This window comes from Delphinapterus leucas, chromosome 1 (assembly GCF_059928025.1).
Source record: "Delphinapterus leucas isolate spDelLeu-1000000601 "Yukka" chromosome 1, BTC_Dleu_Yukka2, whole genome shotgun sequence".
NCBI classification, from domain to species: domain Eukaryota; kingdom Metazoa; phylum Chordata; class Mammalia; order Artiodactyla; family Monodontidae; genus Delphinapterus; species Delphinapterus leucas.
In genome coordinates, this window is record NC_143129.1 from 160,010,579 (window position 1) to 160,028,458 (window position 17,880).

The following is a 17,880-nucleotide window of genomic DNA, read 5'->3' on the forward strand; positions in this document are numbered from 1 at the left end:
TGAAAACTATAAACTAAAAATTCTAACCATCTTAAGCTGTAGTGGAGGTAATGGAACACTACCAGTATGGTTATGTATGAACTTAACCCCCCAAGGCCTCTTTGGAGAGTTGGGGCGTACTGCTAGGAGATTGGCTGTGGAATGTGTGGTCTTGCCACAGCTTTAGGAACACCCACACCCCAGCCTGCAAAGATGAAGTTTCAGCATTTGTTGTTTCTCCAAGTCTATTTATATAAAATTGTAACTTGTCTCTTTCATACAGGAGTTGGCCTCCCTGGGTCTGGACAGATTGAAATCTGCACTCTTAGCTTTAGGCCTGAAGTGTGGCGGGTAAGAGGCTGGTTTTTCTATCAGAACTGTCTCATTTACTGTGTGTTTGACAATCTTCTAAGTGGCTCTGATTCCCTTGTTCTGTCACCCCCCACTGCAAAGATAAGCAGGCGTATAAAGTAGTCCTGAATTCCTTTGCCCCTTGTGTCTCCTTAGGACCCTAGAAGAGCGAGCCCAGAGGCTATTCAGCACCAAAGGAAAGTCCCTGGAGTCACTCGACACCTCTCTGTTTGCCAAAAATCCCAAGTCAAAGGGCACCAAGCGGTGAGTGGCTGGGGCCGCACCTCTGCTGACACTTTAAAGTTTTTATTCCCATGCAGAATTCTTACCACAACAGAAAATTTAAAGCCTGTTTTATCACCACTATTGATCCATCGAGAGCCAATCAGCTCTTTCTCTCTGCTAATGGCAGAGCGTGCTCTCATTGTTATTATAAACCAAAGACAGTCTGTACTCAGCTGACTGAGAGTGGGTGATGTCTGTAAAGTTGAAACTGTGCCCTGGGTACCTTTTGTTACCTCTGTAGCTTATAGAAACTAAGTAGGTTCAAAACTATTTTTCTAAGTACATTTTTACTAATGACAGTTTGTACAGGTTTTTTTTTAAAAATAAATTTATTTTATTTTTATTTATTTTTGGCTGCGTTGGGCCTTTGTTGCTGTGCACGGGCTTTCTCTAGTTGCCGTGAGCGGTGGCTACTCTTCGTTGCAGTGCGCAGGCTTCTCATCGCGGTGGCTTCTCTTGTTGCGGAGCACGGGCTCTAGGCCTGCGGGCTAAGTAGTTGTGACTCGCTGGCTCTAGAGCGCAGGCTCAGTAGTTGTGGCGCACGGGCTTAGTTGCTCCGCAGCATGTGGGATCTTCCTGAACCAGGGCTCGAACCCGTGTCCCCGTGTTGACAGGTGGATTCTTAACCACTGCGCCACGAGGGAAGCCCTGTACAGGGTGTTTCTTATATGTGGTTTTCCTAATTCTCAAAACAATCCCAAAAAGTTATCCTGATTTTTTGCAGATAAGGACTTAGAAAAGTTATGGAGTGTGTCTGTTATCTCACAGTTACTAAGGAGCAAGGTCAGGATTTGGGCCCAAGTCTGCTGGTTCCAGAGCTTGCTCTTCTGTACCACATTTCCTTTGTATGTTATAATCATGGAAACTTAAATACCTGGATATGTCTTTCACCTTCTAGAATGAGGTCAAAGGGGAAGCTTCCATGCATTCTAAGAAATAACCTCAGTACTTCTATCAGCGAGTCCTGAGCTGAACAGAGCATTTGCTTTCACAGTGTGGTATCTCTCACATGCTTGTAATTTTTAATGCACCCATGGAATAAATGTTCCCAGATATACGGAACAGGGCATTGGGTAAAAGAACCCTTGAGTGATACAGTTTCTTTCTTATTTTCAGAGACACTGAGAGGAACAAAGACATTGCTTTCCTAGAAGCCCAGATCTACGAATATGTAGAGATTCTTGGGGTGAGTAACTGACTCTGCTGAGGGCTGTAAATGCTACAAGATGGGGAAGTAAGAGAAATATGAATTTGTAGGATTTTTTTTTTTTAGGATTGCAAGAGGAAAGATACATATCAAACTACTTCAGCAGAAAATTGGGTTCTCCCAGGGTACTTGGCCCTTTATTGAGGTGCTGTTCTGTTCTTAGGTGTCTGTTGTTAGGTGATATTCCCAAGGTTGCCCAATCCCATGAGGCTAGGCAGAGAGAACAGACTCCCCTTAGTATCCAGATTCTTTGCCTGAGCTCTGGAGTATACCCAGGGGTGACCCAAAAGGCAGATAAGAGTAGCTTTTCAGATGTGACTTATTCTGAAAAGGCATTCCTTATGTGTTCACAAGATTGTGTGAAACTTCTTAGGGCCGGGAGGTTAGTGGTACAGAGCTGGCTATGAGCTGCTCCTTTCTGAATATTCTTTCAAGAAGAAGCTGAAGTGGGGGTTGTGGGTAGAAAAAGGCCTAACCTGACCACGATGCTTATCTCGGAGTGAAAGAAGGGACAACTGGGAGGAAATGACTCTTTCAGGGAAGAGAAGGCGGAGGAAAGGGCACCACTCATCCAGAGAAGGTGGTCAGTGTCTCTGGGAGTCCTGCAGAGGACTGGCCTTTCTGGTTGTCTGCTTTGTGTAGTTTTCAACCACTTTGAGCCTTTGCCTCTACAAGTGCTCACATGGTGCTTTGAGCGAGCAGGTGGCTCCGGCTCAGATAGCTGGTCTGCGTGTCTCTGTCAGTTGCCGTGGACGTTTTCATTCTGCCCTTGTTTGAGGACCACTTATGTAATAGCTTATAAAACTAAGATTCATCTTTTTGTTTCCTTCTATTACAACTGCTTTTGATAAGAGGAGGCTAGCCAGACATTGGATACTGGGGGCGCTTATATTCTCCACAGTAAACCTGCGCTGTGCTAGGGTGGGCAGCAGTCTGTGTTGCCAGTCCTCTGAAGAAGACTGAGAGGCAGATTTGTGCCCCTGACACAGGTGTGCCCACTACTTCTCCCTCCTTTGAGAGCATTTTGCTTTCCCTGCCAGGAGGTGGCACTCTTGTCTTTGGAATTCCAGCCAGTTCCAGCCAAAAATGGTTTCTAGATGTTGCTCTTGTTATGTACTGATGTTATTTTTACCATTATTTCACCACTTACTGGCACCTGTTGGTTTCCAGACATTATGCTAGATCTTTGGATACAGTAGTGAATATGACACAGCCTCTTGCCCTCGAAAAGCCCACTTTGTGGCTGAGGGCTACAAATAACTGCAGTATAATGTGACACATGCTGTAATACATTGAGATTGAGTGTTCTAAGTAGAAAGAGGGAGATAAAAATGTTCCAGGTAGAGGAAACAGCAAGCAAGAAGGTAAAATACGATGAAAGGAAATAATGAGGAAACCAGTGTATATGGGTGTGCCTTGTAAGGGAGGGGGAGTGGTCAGAGAAATTTGAAAAGTTATGTTGGAAATTGGAACCTTGTCCTTTAAGCAGCAGAAAGCCAATAAAAGTTCTTTAAGCAAAGTGTAGCATTAGATTGGTTTTTTTGAGCAGAAAAATCTGGGAACAACGTGGAAGCTGGACTGGAATGAGGAGAGACTCAGGGCAAGTTAGAAGGTTGTCATCTTGGTGAGAACGATAACAGTGGGAAGGAGAAGGAAGGACCGGTTCAGGAGATATTTTAGAGACAGAAGAGAAGAGACTGTTCTCTGTTGTTCTGTGATAGTTCGTGGGCTCAGACGAGTAACTTAGGCAAGTGCTTTATAAACCCTTTGGCTTTTTCCTTTAAGATCAGGGGAGAATTATTCCTCTGCCGATGAGGAATTCTGATTTGAAGACAAGACTTTCTCTTTGTTCGACAAGGAAGAAAACCTAATCCTTGGAAGTGAGGGGTCAGCAAGGGTTATAGCAGAATAGGAAATTTCCCTTCTTGTCCTGCACTATTCTTTGACTTCCCTTTTCATTTATGGGCTTGACTTAGGAACAGCGACATCTCACTCATGAAAATGTACAGCGCAAGCAGGCAAGAACCGGAGAAGAGCGAGAGGAGGAGGAGGAAGAGCAGATCAGCGAGAGCGAAAGTGAAGACGAAGAGAACGAAATCATTTACAACCCAAAAAACCTGCCCCTTGGCTGGGATGGCAAAGTCAGTCCCAACACTACCATCTTTCCCTCATATCCCATTTTGGAAGCAGATGCAGACACTAGTCTAATACTGTTTTTTATCTGATTTCTTTTAGCCCATTCCTTACTGGTTGTATAAGCTTCATGGCCTGAATATCAACTATAACTGTGAGATCTGTGGAAACTACACCTACCGAGGTCCCAAGGCCTTCCAGCGGCATTTTGCTGTAAGGAATTCAGAGCCATTTCTCCTGGATGTTGAAGCATGAAACATGAGTCTTTTAGAGAAGAGGATAGGAGCAGCCTGAGAGGATCACTAGTGCCCAGAGCCTAAGAGAATCAGAGAAGGAGTGTATCTAAAGTCCAGCATGTGGCATTTGGCCTCTGGCACCAGTGCCAGCCTTGGGTAGTACCTGAGATGGTTTCTGGAGGCAGCCCACCACTCTGCTGTTTGAACCTCATTTCTGTTTTCTCTTGCTTGCTCTTTATTTTTTGTTTTGCCTTTCTGACTCCTTGGTCATTTCTCTATCCTGTTGCTAGTACTCAGGACCAAAGAAAGGGCTGACCGCCTCCCTCTTTGGGTCTTAAATGGGCCTTTGCCTCTTGAAAAAAAGAAACGAAGGGGATGACATTTATCAAGCTATTCTTGAGAGAAAGCATTATCTGGGTGGTACTCCAGTAAGTGAATTCACCCTTGTTTTGTTTCTGCCTTCAATTCTTAGTACTTGGAAGGAAATTTTACAGAATGGAAGACTTGCTAGATGTAGCCAAGGATGGCGAATTTATATGAACTCCTCTCTCTGTCCCTCAGACAGATCTAACTGATCCTGGGGTCTTTTCCGCCAAGGTCCTGAGTACTCTCTGAATCTTTCTCAACACCACCTCCAACGAATTAGAATTGGCATCCAGGGCCCATGCCATTTGCTGTCCCTGAGCCAGAACTGTCATTGCATCAGCGCCTCTTACTGGTCTCTTTCGTACCCTTGCCTATATCTGATAATCAGTCTTCTGCTTTACTTCCAAAGATGACGCTGACGAGCCATCAGTAACGCTTACTCATGCTGGTGGGGGGGTTTGCTTGGGAGGTGACTGGTGAGTTGTGGTCTTGATACAGGTTTTGTCTGGATCTAGGTTTTTTATAAACCAGCCCAGTGAGGCAAACAGTGCAGTGCTGCTTTGAAGTAACGGCCTCTTGTCAGTCACAGCCAGCTGTCTACAAACAAGAGCCACAAAAGGATCGCTGCCTTTAGGTGGAGCCTTTTGCAAAGGGTCAGGGTAGGGCTTATGAGTAGAATGGAGTTAATGCTCAGTGTTCAGTCATCCCGTTTCACATTGTCCTCTTGCTTCTCCCAGGAATGGCGTCATGCTCATGGCATGAGGTGTTTGGGCATCCCAAACACCGCCCACTTTGCTAACGTGACACAGATTGAAGACGCCGTCTCCTGTAAGTAAGCTTTATTGTTCCTGAGGTCAGACCTACAGTTCACTGTCCTGATAACCCTGGTGTGTCCAGGCCCAAGGGCAGCAGGTTGTGGATATGTACAAACTACTACAGTCCTACATACATTCACTGATTATTGAGGGGATGAATTAGCCAGTAGTACTGATTCTTCTCCCTTGAGAAGAGCTCTGTGCTGACTATAATACAGCTTTTTCTTTTTTTCCCCCTCAGCCGTGCCGTGCGGCTTGTGGGATTTTAGTTCCCCGACCAGGGATTGAACCTGGGCCCTCAGCAGTGAGAGCTCGGAGTCCTAACCACTGTACTGCCAGGGAATTCCCTAAAACGGCTTTTAACTGGGGTCTGTGAACTCCCCTGTATGCAAGATTTTGAGTGAATGGGTTTATGTATATTTTTTGAATTGACTTTACTATGTTAACTGCAGATATGAAGGAAAAAGTAGAAATGGTCTCAGTAAACTTATTTCTGAGGTGACAGGGCAGATACCCAGCAACACGGCAGCAAAATACGTCTTGGAGAAAAAGCCAAGTGCAGCATGTGTCCAGGAGTGTGTTGTTGAAGCGCCCAGGGACCTCAGTCAGGCTTCCTGTTTGCCTGGCAGTGGTAGCTTTTGCCATCTTTCTCACAGCCTTCTTATTTTCTTTCTAGTTTATCTCTTCTCTGTCATGTTTTCACTGTTCGTGGGTTAGACTGTGAAGAAAGTAATTTTACCACTCCACTTTGTTAAATTTCAGGCACTCCCTCTCAGGTGTGCATATCACACTACTCCACTGCCTGTTCAGCTAACTCCTTTGGCTCCCAGCTCTGGGGTTGTTCAAATCCTCCATGGCAGAGCCAAGTAGAAATGACCTTCTAAAGAGCTCCCTGATCCCTGATTTAACCTGTGGACTCTGGGGACTCTTTCATTGAGTATTTTGTGTGAGTCAGCTTTGGAGACTCCTCCTTGCTGTTTTTTTTTTGTTTTGTTTTAAAATTTAAAATTTTAAAATTTTTTTAAAATTTATTTTATTTATTTATTTTTGGCTGCATTGGGTCATCATTGCTGTGCGCGGCTTTCTCTAGTTGCAGTGAGTGGGGGCTACTCTTTGTTGCCGTGCACACGCTTCTCATTGCGGTGGCTTCTCTTGTTACGGAGCACGGGCTGTAGGCGCACGGGCTTCAGTAGTTGTGGCACGCGGGCTCAGTAGCTGTGGCTCGCGGGCTCTAGAGCACAGGCTCAGTAGTTGTGGCGCACGGGCTTAGTTGTTCTGTGGCGTGTGAGATCTTCCCAGACCAGGGCTTGAACCCATGTCCCCTCCATCGGCAGGCGGATTCCTAACCACCGAGCCACCAGGGAAGACCTCCTTGCTGTTTTGTCTCTTTATTCATTTACAAGTCGGGATATACAGTTCCTCTAATCAGAATTTAAATGTACCTTGTTATCAGATTATCCAGTTAGCCTCTTCATTTTTTACCCTTTACTCTGTTGGGAGGAAATTAAAATAATAATGAAATGTCATAGAACCATAATGCTGCATTTTGAATGCAGTCTCATTTTTAGATGTATTTTCTAGCTGCATATAACTAGTAAATAGATCACTGTTCATTTTTGTGTGTATTTTCTCTCTTTTTTTTTTAATGTATTTATTTTTGGCTGCGTTGGGTCTTCGTTGCTGCGTGCAGGCTTTCTCTAGTTGCGGTGAGCAGGGGCTACTCTTCGTGGTGGTGTGCAGGCTTCTCCTCGTGGTGGCTTCTCTTGTGGAGCACGGGCTCTAGGTGCACGGGCTTCAGTAGTTGCAGCACCCGGGCTCAGTAGTTGTGGCTTGCGGGCTCTAGAACGCAGGCTCAGTAGTTGTGGCACACAGATTTAGTTGCTCTGTGGCATGTGGGATCTTCCCAGACCAGGGCTCAACCCGTGTACCCTGCATTGGCAGGCGGATTCTTATCCACTGCACCGCCAGGGAAGTCCCTCTCCCTCTCCCCCTCTCCCCCTCTCCCCCTCTCCCCCTCTCCCCCTCTCCCCCTCTCCCCCTCTCCCCCTCTCCCCCTCTCCCCCTCTCCCCCTCTCCCTCTCCACCCCCCCTTCTTTTCAATATTTATTTTATTTATTTGGCTGCACCAGATCTTAGTTGCAGCATGCAGGATCTAGTTCCCTTACCAGGAATCAAACCCGGACCCCCTGCATTGGGAGTGCAGAGTCTTAGCCACTGGACCACCAAGGAGGTCCCTTGTATATATTTCCTTATGTCCTGCAAATTGCCTGAGTTAATTTATTACTTCTGATGCCTTGTAATTGAACTATTTACATTATTTTAGGCTTACAATCATGCCAACTACAAAAACAAAGGGGATGTTTTAATTAATTTTGTTCCATGTATTTATTTTTCCTAAGCATTGCCCCCAAGTCTTATGTTAAATAGAAGCAGGCAATAAATCGTCCTTCCCTGGATGCTGTTTTAAAGGACCATGGTGATGCAGCTACACTAATTTTAAAACTGGCTTATGATTTTATTATCACATTCCTCAAAAGAAAGATGACAACATTTTTACTACTTTCTCTTTTATCAGGCCTTGAATAAAACAGCATTCCTGAATTATTTCATACTGGGTGGTAGATATTCTTTTAATGCAGTTTTTTTTGTTTTGTTTTTGTTTTGGCCACACTGCACACCATGCAGGATCGCCAGGGAAATCCCCATCTGTGCATCTTCTTTCTTTCTTTCTTTATTTATTTATTTTTGGCTGTGTTGGGTCTTCGTTTCTGTGCGAGGGCTTTCTCTAGTTGCGGCAAGCGGGGGCCACTCTTCATCACGGTGCGCAGGCCTCTCACTATTGCGGCCTCTCTTGTTGCGGAGCACAGACTCCAAACGCGTAGGCTCAGTAGTTGTGGCTCACGGGCCTAGTTGCTCCGTGGAATGTGGGCTCTTTCCAGACCAGGGCTCGAACCCGTGTCCCCTGCATTGGCAGACAGATTCTCAACCACTGCGCTACCAGGGAAGCCCTGTGCATCTTCTTTAGTGAGGTATTTGTATTAGACTTGTGCCCATTCTTTCTTTCTTTCTTTCTTTCTTTAGATGCATCGGGTCTTAGTTGCGGCACACGGGCTCAGTAGTTGTGGTGTGTGGGCTCTAGAGTGTGTGGGCTTAGTTGCCCCGTGGCATGTGGGATCTTAGTTTCCCAACCAGGGATCAAACCCACGTCCCCTACATTGGGAGGTGGGTTCTTAACCACTGGACCACCAGGGAAGTTCCTAATGCAGTTATTTACCCTGTGAGGATTCTTTTTAGAAGTTTTGTTTTTACATTCATAAATAAAAGATGTGCTTTTTGTTTTCCTTTCAGACACTTGTCAGATTTAGTGATCAAAACCATATTTTTGTCATAAAATCAATGGGATTACATGCTACATTCTCTTCTGTCATTTGAAACTTTAAATAGAGATTACTTCTTCATACAAGGGGACCACTCTGAGAAGATTCTTTAGTTAATAGCCAATACAATTCCTTGATTTATTATGAAACTCAATATTTTTAAAGTAGGAAACTCAATATTTTTATTCTGAGTTTTACTCTTTCCTCTTTTTTTTGACTTGAATTTTATTTATTTTTTTATACAGCAGGTTCTTATTAGTTATCTACTTTATACATATCTGTGTATATATGTCAATCCCAATCTCCCAATTCATCCCACCACCACCACCCCATTACTATTTCCTTTTTACTATTATTTTCTTCAATCTTGTTTCTTTGTGCTTTTTTTAAGTCTATAATCAAGAACTTACTTTTTTTTCAAGGTATAGTTGATATTAGTTTCAGATGAATAATATAGTCACTCAAAATTTTTATAGATTATGCTCCATTTAAAGTTATAAAATATTGGGGAATTCCCTGGTGGTCCATTGGTTAGGGCTCCATGCTTTCACTGCGGAGGGCCCAGCTTTGGTCCCTGTTTTGGGGAACTAAGATCCCACAAGCTGTGCAAAAAAAGAAAAGTTATAAAATATTGGCTATATTCTCTGTGTTGTACAATATGTCCTTGTAGCTTATTTATTTTATACATTGTAGTTTGTACCTCTAATTCCCTATCCTTATATTGCCTCCCCGACCCTTACCTTTCCCCACTGGTAACCACTAGTTCTCAATATCTGTGAATCTGTTTGTTTTAGTATCTTCACTTGTTTTGTTTTATTTTTTAGATTCCACATGTAAGTGATAACATACAGTGCTTGTCTTTCTCTGTCTGACTTATTTCACTAAGCATAATACCCTCCAGGTCCATCCATGTTGTTGCAAATGGCAAAATTTCATCCTTTTTTATGGCTGAGTAGTATTCCATTGTATACATACACCACATCTTCTTTATTCATTCATTTGTTGATGGACACTTAGGTTGCTTCCATATCTTGGCTATTGTAAATAATGCTGCTATGAATGTTGGGAGTGCATGTATCTTTTTGAATTAGTGTTTTTGTTTTCTTCTGATACATACCTAGGAGTGGAATTGCTGGATCATGCGGTACTTCTGTTTTTAGTTTTTGTTTTTTTTTTTTTGGCGGTACGCGGGCCTCTCACTGTTGTGGCCTCTCCTGTTGCAGAGAACAGGCTCTGGACGCGCAGGCTCAGCGGCCATGGCTCATAGGCCTACCCGCTCCACGGCATGTGGGATCTTTCTGGACCGGGGCGCGAACCCGTGCCCCCTGCATCGGCAGGTGGACTCTCAACCAATGCGCCACCAGGGAAGCCCTGTTTTTAGTTTTTTGAGGAACCTCCATACTGTTTTCCATAGTGGCTGCACCAATTTACATTCCCACTAACAGTATAAGGGTTCCCTTTTTCCATATCCTTGTGAACATTTGTTATCTGGTCTTTTTGATGACAGCTATCCTGACAGGTGTGATGTTTCATTGTGGTTTTGATTTGCATTTCTCTGATGATTAGTGATGTTAAGTATCTTTTCATGTGCCTGTTAGCCATCTGTATGTCTTCTTTGGAAAAATGTCTATTCAGATCTTCTGCCCGTTTTTTAACCAGGTTGTTTGTTTTTTTGCTGTTGAGTTGTATGAGCTGTTTACATATTTTGAATAATCCCTTATCAGTCATATCATTTGCAAATATTTTCTCCCATTCAGTAGGTTGTCTTTTCATTTTGTTAATGATTTCCTTTGCTGTGCAAAAGCTTTTAAGTTTAATTTATTTTGCTTTTGTTTTCTTTGCCTTAGGAGACAGATCAAAAAAAATATTGCTACAATTTATGTCATACAGTGTTCTGTGTCTGTTTTCTTTTATGAGTTTTATGGTTTCTGGTCTTACATTTAGGTCTTTAATCCATTTTGAGTTTATTTTTGTATGTGATGTGAGAAAATGTTCTCATTTTATTCTTTTACATGTAGCTGTCCAGTTTTCCTAGCACCACTTCTTTTTTTTTTTTTTTTGGCGGTACGCGGGCCTCACCCCCGCGGCCTCTCCCGTTGCGGAGCGCAGGCTCCGGACACGCAGGCTTAGCGGCCATGGCTCACGGGCCTAGCTGCTCCGCGGTATGTGGGATCCTCCTGGACTGGGGCACAAACCCATGTCCCCTGCATCGGCAGGTGGACTCTCAACTACTGCACCACCAGGGAAGCCCAGCACCACTTTTTTAAAGATATATATTTATTTATTTATTTGGCTGCACGAGGTCTTCATTGAGGCATGCGAGATCTTTAGTTGCAGAATTCGAACTCTTAGTTGCGGCATGTGGGATCTAGTTCCCTGACCAAGGATTGAACCCAGGCCCCGTGCATTGGGAGCATGGAGTCTTAGACACTGGACCACCAGGGAAGTCCCCCAGCACCACTTATTGAAGGGACTATCTTTTCCCCACTGTATATTCTTGCCTCCTTTGTCATAGGTTAATTGACCATAAGTGTATGGGTTTGTTTTGGGCTCTGTATTCTGTTCCATTGATCTAGGTGTCTGTTTTTGTGCCACTACCATACTGTTTTGATTACTGTAGCTTTATAGTATAGTCAGAAGTCAGGGAGTGTGATACCTCTAGCACTATTTTTATTTCTCAAAATTGCTTTGGTTAGTCAAGAACTTTCTTGTTTTTGTTCTTTATTCTTTCTAATACAGGCATTTAGAACTAGTCATCATTCTGTTAGGAATCCATTGGAAATATCCATTATTGATATGTTATATTTAGAGCTTTGTTTATTAAAGAGGTTGTTTCTGAGTTTTAAAGAATAATTCAGTAATTATTTTTAAAAGCACTGATTCTTTCATTGTTTCTTTTTTTTTTTTCTTGGTCCATGCAGTAAGTTACGGAATTTCTGCCTTTAGAATGTATTTTATCTTTGTGTCCAAGTATATAGTCAGTGATTTGTTAAAGATTTATGTATACCTGAAAGGAAGTATGTCTCTCCACCTGTAGGCTGTTTAAATTTCCTGCAGTTTTCAGGTTTTTAATTTCATACTTACATCTATTTCTTTTGAATTCTGATAAAGACATGTTTACATTTCCAGTTGTAATTAAGCTTTGTCTCTTGCATTTCTGCCAGTTTTGTGTATATTTTAATTTGTGTTATTTGAGCCACATAAACTCAGTATTGTATTGTAACCTTATTGATCACTCCCATATTCTTTTCGAAATTCCCATTACCTGATAGCTTGTTTGTTCTATTGTAATAGACTTAGACCATTTCCCCAGTTATCAAAATTTTGGCAGCAAATGTGGGCTCTTTTTTACCCCAGTCATCAGTGCTTATCCTTGTATAGGGATATTAAGCTCTTTACAATGTGTATTAATTGATCTATTTATATTTAACTCCTTTGCTGGAAAGGTTATCTTGTTAGATTTCTCACTTACATAGATTATATAGTAGACTTGAAGCTATTTCTTTAACAGGTAGTTTTCTAACATTTCTAACTTTAATGTTTCTTTGTTTTTTGGCTGTGTTGGGTCTTCATTGCTGCGTGTGGGCTTTCTCTAGTTGCAGTGAGCAGGGGCTACTCTTTGTTGCGGTGCGGTGGCTTCTCTTGTTGCGGAGCATGGGCTCTAGGCGTGCGGGCCTCAGTAGTTGCAGCACACAGCCCCTAGAGTGTGCAGGCTTCAGTAGTTGTGGTGCACAGGCTCTAGGGTGCGCGGGCTTCAGTAGTTGTGGCGCATGGGCTTGGTTGCTCCACGGCATGTGGGATCTTCCCAGACCAGGGATTGAACCTGTGTCCTCTGCATTGGCAGGTGGATTCTTAACCACTGTGCCACCAGGGAAGTCTTTTAATGTTTCATCTAATAGTTTCTTTCTACTACAAATTTCTATTATTATTAATATGTATTATTAGTTGAGTTATTTATAGGAGATGATTATATCTGGATGGCCTGAAGCAGTGTAAATTCTGTACGTCTTACCCTCATAGTGATTCTGGAGACATTATGTCTTTAATCTCATGTCTATCAATATCCTTATCACCTTGTTTACAAAAAGTGTTTTTTCTGCTTTCAGATTGCCATTATCTCTTTTATTTCGATTTTTTTAAATTGAAGTATAGTTGATTTACAACATTATATGTTTCATGTGTACAGTATAGTGATTCAGTATTTTTAAATATCACACTGCATTTATAGTTATTATAGAATATGGGCTCTATTCCCTGTGCTATATCCTTGTAGCTTATTTATTTTATGCATAGTAGGTTTTACTTCCATTACGTCTTGTCATGATCTTTTTCCCTAGGACTTGGTTGATGGATTCTGTCAAGTTTTATATGTTTTCATATGTTCTGCTTCAAGGGTACAGTTGGTTCAAAACCACATTCCTAATATAGTTTCATGTGGTGGTTAAGTGTGCAGACCCTGGAGAGGCCACTGGTTAGGGTGCAAATCATGGCTCCACCGCTTACTTACTGGCTATGGGACACAGGACAAGTTAGGTCTTTTAGTTCCTTATCCATCAAATGTGGGTGGTAATAATATTGATATATCTACTTCAGAGAGTTGTCTCAAAGTTTAAATGAGATAGTGCAGGTCAAGTGCTACAGCCTGTCTGACCACAGGGTAGAACGTATTCAGTGAAGAAGCATAAGCTGCCGTCATCATCAGCTTCACCTGTGGGCTCCTCTGCAGTCTGAGGCGTGAGATCCAGAGTCACCTTTATCTTTTCATTTGGAGTTTAATCTTACTGTTACTAGCTACCATTTACCAGGTGCCTGGTGTACGCCAGGTAAACAGGAGATTTTTACACTCATTTAATCTTCAGAGCAACCAGTGATGTAGGAGGTCCCCCACATTTTCCAGAAGGGGAAAATGAGGTAAGTTTTTCAAAGTCACATAGCATGTAAGTGGAAGAAAGCCATGGAGCAAACCCATGTCTGTTCTACAGCAGTCTCTTCTCTTTCCACAGTGCTATCCTTCTTTTAAATCATCCTCATCAAGTAGATGTTTTTGAGACGATCATTAAGGGGTATTCCAGAAAAAACTTTATGCATTTTCTCTTTAGCCATACAAAGATTTTTAGAAAACTTAATTTTTTTTCCAGAATATTATTGGCAGGTTCATGATTTTTCCATTATTCATAGTTTTCAATATTTATGTCCTTATTCAGGTGTCTAGGTTTATCAATTTCTGTTATATGCCTATTATTATTATTACCACTTCTTTGATTTATTGTATCATTTCCACCCATCATGACTTCCCTTGAATATTTGTAGGTTCTAATATTTGTAGGTTCTCTACATAGCATTTGTAGTTTCACTTCTACCTCAATATCACTTTCTCTTTTCATCCCCCCCCAATAGATCATTTATAGGTTTATTACAAATTTATCATCACCTTCCCCCTCCCTTTCTTTTCCCAGGGATTATTCCTCCCTTTAAGTATATTAGATTAACTCTCTGTCTTCCTTTAGGACTTTCAGTAACAGATAGATGGTTTTATATATCTTGACTCCCACAAGATCATGACAGACTTTATCTCAGGTGTCTCACTAATAGTAGGCACCAATCAATTATGAAATCAAAGTTAATTCTATTCTGTAGAGTTTCTGCAATTTTTCTTCTTTTCCTATCGGTGGAATAGTTATTTTTTATTAAACCTGGATTTTGTGTGTGGTTTTTGGGTTTGGGGTTTTTTGAAAGCATCAAAACTAGACATCTTAAGGATTTTTGGTTATGAGGAAGAGAACCAATTAAAACCTAACTCCATGCCCTCCATCATGTTAGCAAGTATATGCTTATCCAGCTATGCTTCCCTCTACATGTATGCCTTCTCCACTTCCTTGTGTCTTCTCTTTAAGCCTTAGCTCACAGTGAAGACAACTCTAGCCCTTGCCCTGTATGACCTTTTTCAGTTTTCAGAGCCTGCCATCATCCAGCTCAGTCTCTCAGTGTCCCAATTTCTAATATCTGGGAAAGACAATAGGTAGGTGCAGCTGGGTCAGGTGACATCTGTAGTCCAGTCAGCTAGCTGTCTTTTCAGTAGCTGGCAGCAAAAATAGCTACTTGTTAGACCAGGACTGCTCCTTCCAGAACACCTTGGGAAGATGTGTTCCCTAATGGGAGTGGGCAAGGAAGTAACCGTTGACACAGCTGTCACACTGGATTTGCTTGTCTTTGTTTTAGATCATTCTGTTGAAGTTTTCCTTTTGGCGCTTTTAGCCAGGAGGGAGAGATTCAGTACTGTCATTTAAGTTACAGTAGGTTTTTTGTTTTTTGTTTTTTTTACTTAAATGAAGGATTTCACTTATAAATTTATTATTTTAATCATTCCATCGTTCCAGACTTATGATTTTTTTTAAGGTGAACAAAAGACAGCTAAGAAAGAGCCCTATGGAATTGCCACCAGAGATTCCCCATTTAGGTGGTTGGTCACAATTGACCAATATTCACTAGGTATAAGTCTACTAAACTAATAAACTAATAGCATCAGGTTCAAATACACCATCTTGTTTATGGCAGTATCATGAGAGTTACAATGTTTTCATGAACTCTAGGGACATTGCCTGTGAGAGCAATCGCTTTGCTAAAATCATGATATCCTGTGTCTATACCTTTTATCAGGTCGGCACTATCCCATCAAAAATAGGAAATTCAAATTAATTTGCCTCACTTATTCTTAGTGAACCCACGCTGGCGCCCAGAGGTGGTTCCATTTTTTTCTGTTTTCAGATTCCTCTGAAGAGTAACATCTCCCTCACTGCTCCAGTTTCCTACATCCACTTTTTTCTTTGAGAAAATAATGACAGGGGCTTCCCTTGGTGGCACAGTGGTTGAGAATCCGCCTGCCAATGCAGGGGACACAGGTTCGATCCCTGGTCCGGGAAGATCCCACATGCTGCGGAGCAACTAAACCCGTGTGCCACAACTACTGAGCCTGCGCTCTAGAGCCCATGAGCCACAACTACTGAGCCCGCGTGCCTAGAGCCCGTGCTCCACAATGAGAGAAGCCACCGCAATGAGGAGCCCGCGCACTGCAACGAAGAGTAGCCCCCGCTTGCCTCAACTAGAGAAAGCCTGCGCACAGCAATAAAGACCCAACACAGCCAAAAATAAATAAATAAAATAAATAAATTTATTTTTTAAAAAAACTAACCACCCTATATTTCGGGGCCTCCCACCTTCTGAGATGGCCCACACTCTGTCTTAAAAAAAAAAAAAGAAAAGAGAAGAAAATCATGACAGCCTTTCTGATATCTGGTATTTTCGAACCACTCTGGGTTGGATTCCTGAATGGCCTGGACAAAGAATATGATAAGGCCCTGCCCTGGCACCTGGTAAATTCTCCATTCATTTGTAATGTGCATATTTTCTGGGCCTGAAGACTTCAGCTAATTTAAGGCAATTAGCAAGGAAGGAAAAGATGATTAGTTGAGCGCCTGTACACCAGGCACAGAGCTAAGCACGTTCTTACATGTTGTCCCATTTACTATTTCTTCACCCATCTTAGACTTCAGCTTCCTCTATAGGATATACCTTCTAATCATGTCAAGTTTATTCCCTAGTCATCCTGGTCATTAAGACTCCGCCTTCCAATGCGGAGGGTATGGGTTCTATCCCGGGAACTAAGATCCCGCATGCCATGCGGTATGGCCAAAAAAATTTTTTTTTTAAAGTGTGGTCAAGTTTAGAGATTGTTCTACTTGATGGGAAATGTGAAAGGATATAATCTGTTAATATTTTATCATCTTATCTCTGTAGCAGCAGACCTGTCCATCTGCTCCACATAGCTCTTTGTTCTAAGGGTGCACCTTCCTGACACCATTCTTACAGGTTTAAGTTGTTCTTTCCCTAGTTTTGTTATCTGTCCTGTCTTTGTACGTGTTTGATCCCCTCCCTCTGAAGCTAGGGTGGTGTCTGTAGATGTCTTCCCCTTTTCGTGATCTTTGGAATAATTAGTTATTGAACTGTCAGAATTCTCATTTTAATGTCTTCAGTGTTTGTTGAACCATCTTATCTTTCAGACTCTTTGGCCATGATATTTCACTTTTTTTTTTTCCTCTGAAGTTTTTGAAATATGTGCAGCAGACTTTATTATTATTTTTATTTTATTTTATTTTATTTAACATCTTTGTTGGGGTATAATTGCTTTACAATGGTGTGTTAGTTTCTGCTTTATAACAAAGTGAATCAGTTACACATATACATATGTTCCCATATCTCTTCCCTCTTGCGTCTCCCGCCCTCCCACCCTCCCTATCCCACCCCTCCAGGCGGTTACAAAGCACCAAGCCATATCCCGGTGCCATGCAGCTGCTTCCCACTAGCTATCTACCTTACTACGTTTGTTAGTGTGTATATGTCCATGCCTCTCTCTCGCCCTGTCACAGCTCACCCTTCCCCCTCCCCATATCCTCAAGTCCGTTCTCCAGTAGGTCTGTGTCTTTATTCCTGTCTTACCCCTGGGTTCTTCATGACATTTTTTTTTCTTCTTAAATTCCATATATATGTGTTATCATACAGTATTTGTTTTTCTCTTTCTGACTTACTTCACTCTGTATGACAGACTCTAGGTCCATCCACCTCACTACAAATAGCTCAATTTCGTTTCTTTTTATGGCTGAGTAATACTCCACTGTATATATGTGCCACATCTTCTTTATCCATGCATCCGATGATGGGCACTTAGGTTGCTTCCGTGTCCTGGCTACTGTAAATAGAGCTTATGCAGCAGACTTTAAACAGACATATTTGGCGAAGTCTAGTGTTCTCAATCCCTTCTACTATGAACTTTAATACAGTAAGCTCACTTTTTCCAATAGTTCCTATATGTTGTACCACATTATCTTTTTCCTTTGAGAGTATCAGTTCTCAATTCTAAGAGGTCTTGGGTTAGATTTGATCCAACTTTTATTTTACAGCAAAGAAACATTATGGTAAATTTTGCAATGAAAGGGGTTTGTCCACAGGCGATCCAGAACCAAAATTCCAGTTTGGGGCAGGTAGAAGTCTCAAGGGCAGGCACTCAGGGGGATCCTAATGAGGAATGTGTTGTAACACCTTGTACCCAGTAGATACTCAGTGGAATCTGATTGCTG

At 42.1% G+C, this 17,880-nt stretch overlaps 1 protein-coding gene across 1 annotated transcript in view; it reads left to right on the forward strand.

The window, feature by feature from the left end:
* Window positions 1-17,880, forward strand: part of SF3A3 (splicing factor 3a subunit 3) — a 29,109-nt gene that overhangs the window by 9,916 nt on the left and 1,313 nt on the right. Inside the window, exons 10-15 of the mRNA XM_022575297.2 lie at window positions 263-330; window positions 487-594; window positions 1,732-1,801; window positions 3,799-3,963; window positions 4,058-4,168; window positions 5,295-5,385. Of these exons, the coding sequence (XP_022431005.1) occupies window positions 263-330; window positions 487-594; window positions 1,732-1,801; window positions 3,799-3,963; window positions 4,058-4,168; window positions 5,295-5,385 (613 nt within the window). The remainder of the gene's footprint in view (window positions 1-262; window positions 331-486; window positions 595-1,731; window positions 1,802-3,798; window positions 3,964-4,057; window positions 4,169-5,294; window positions 5,386-17,880) is intronic.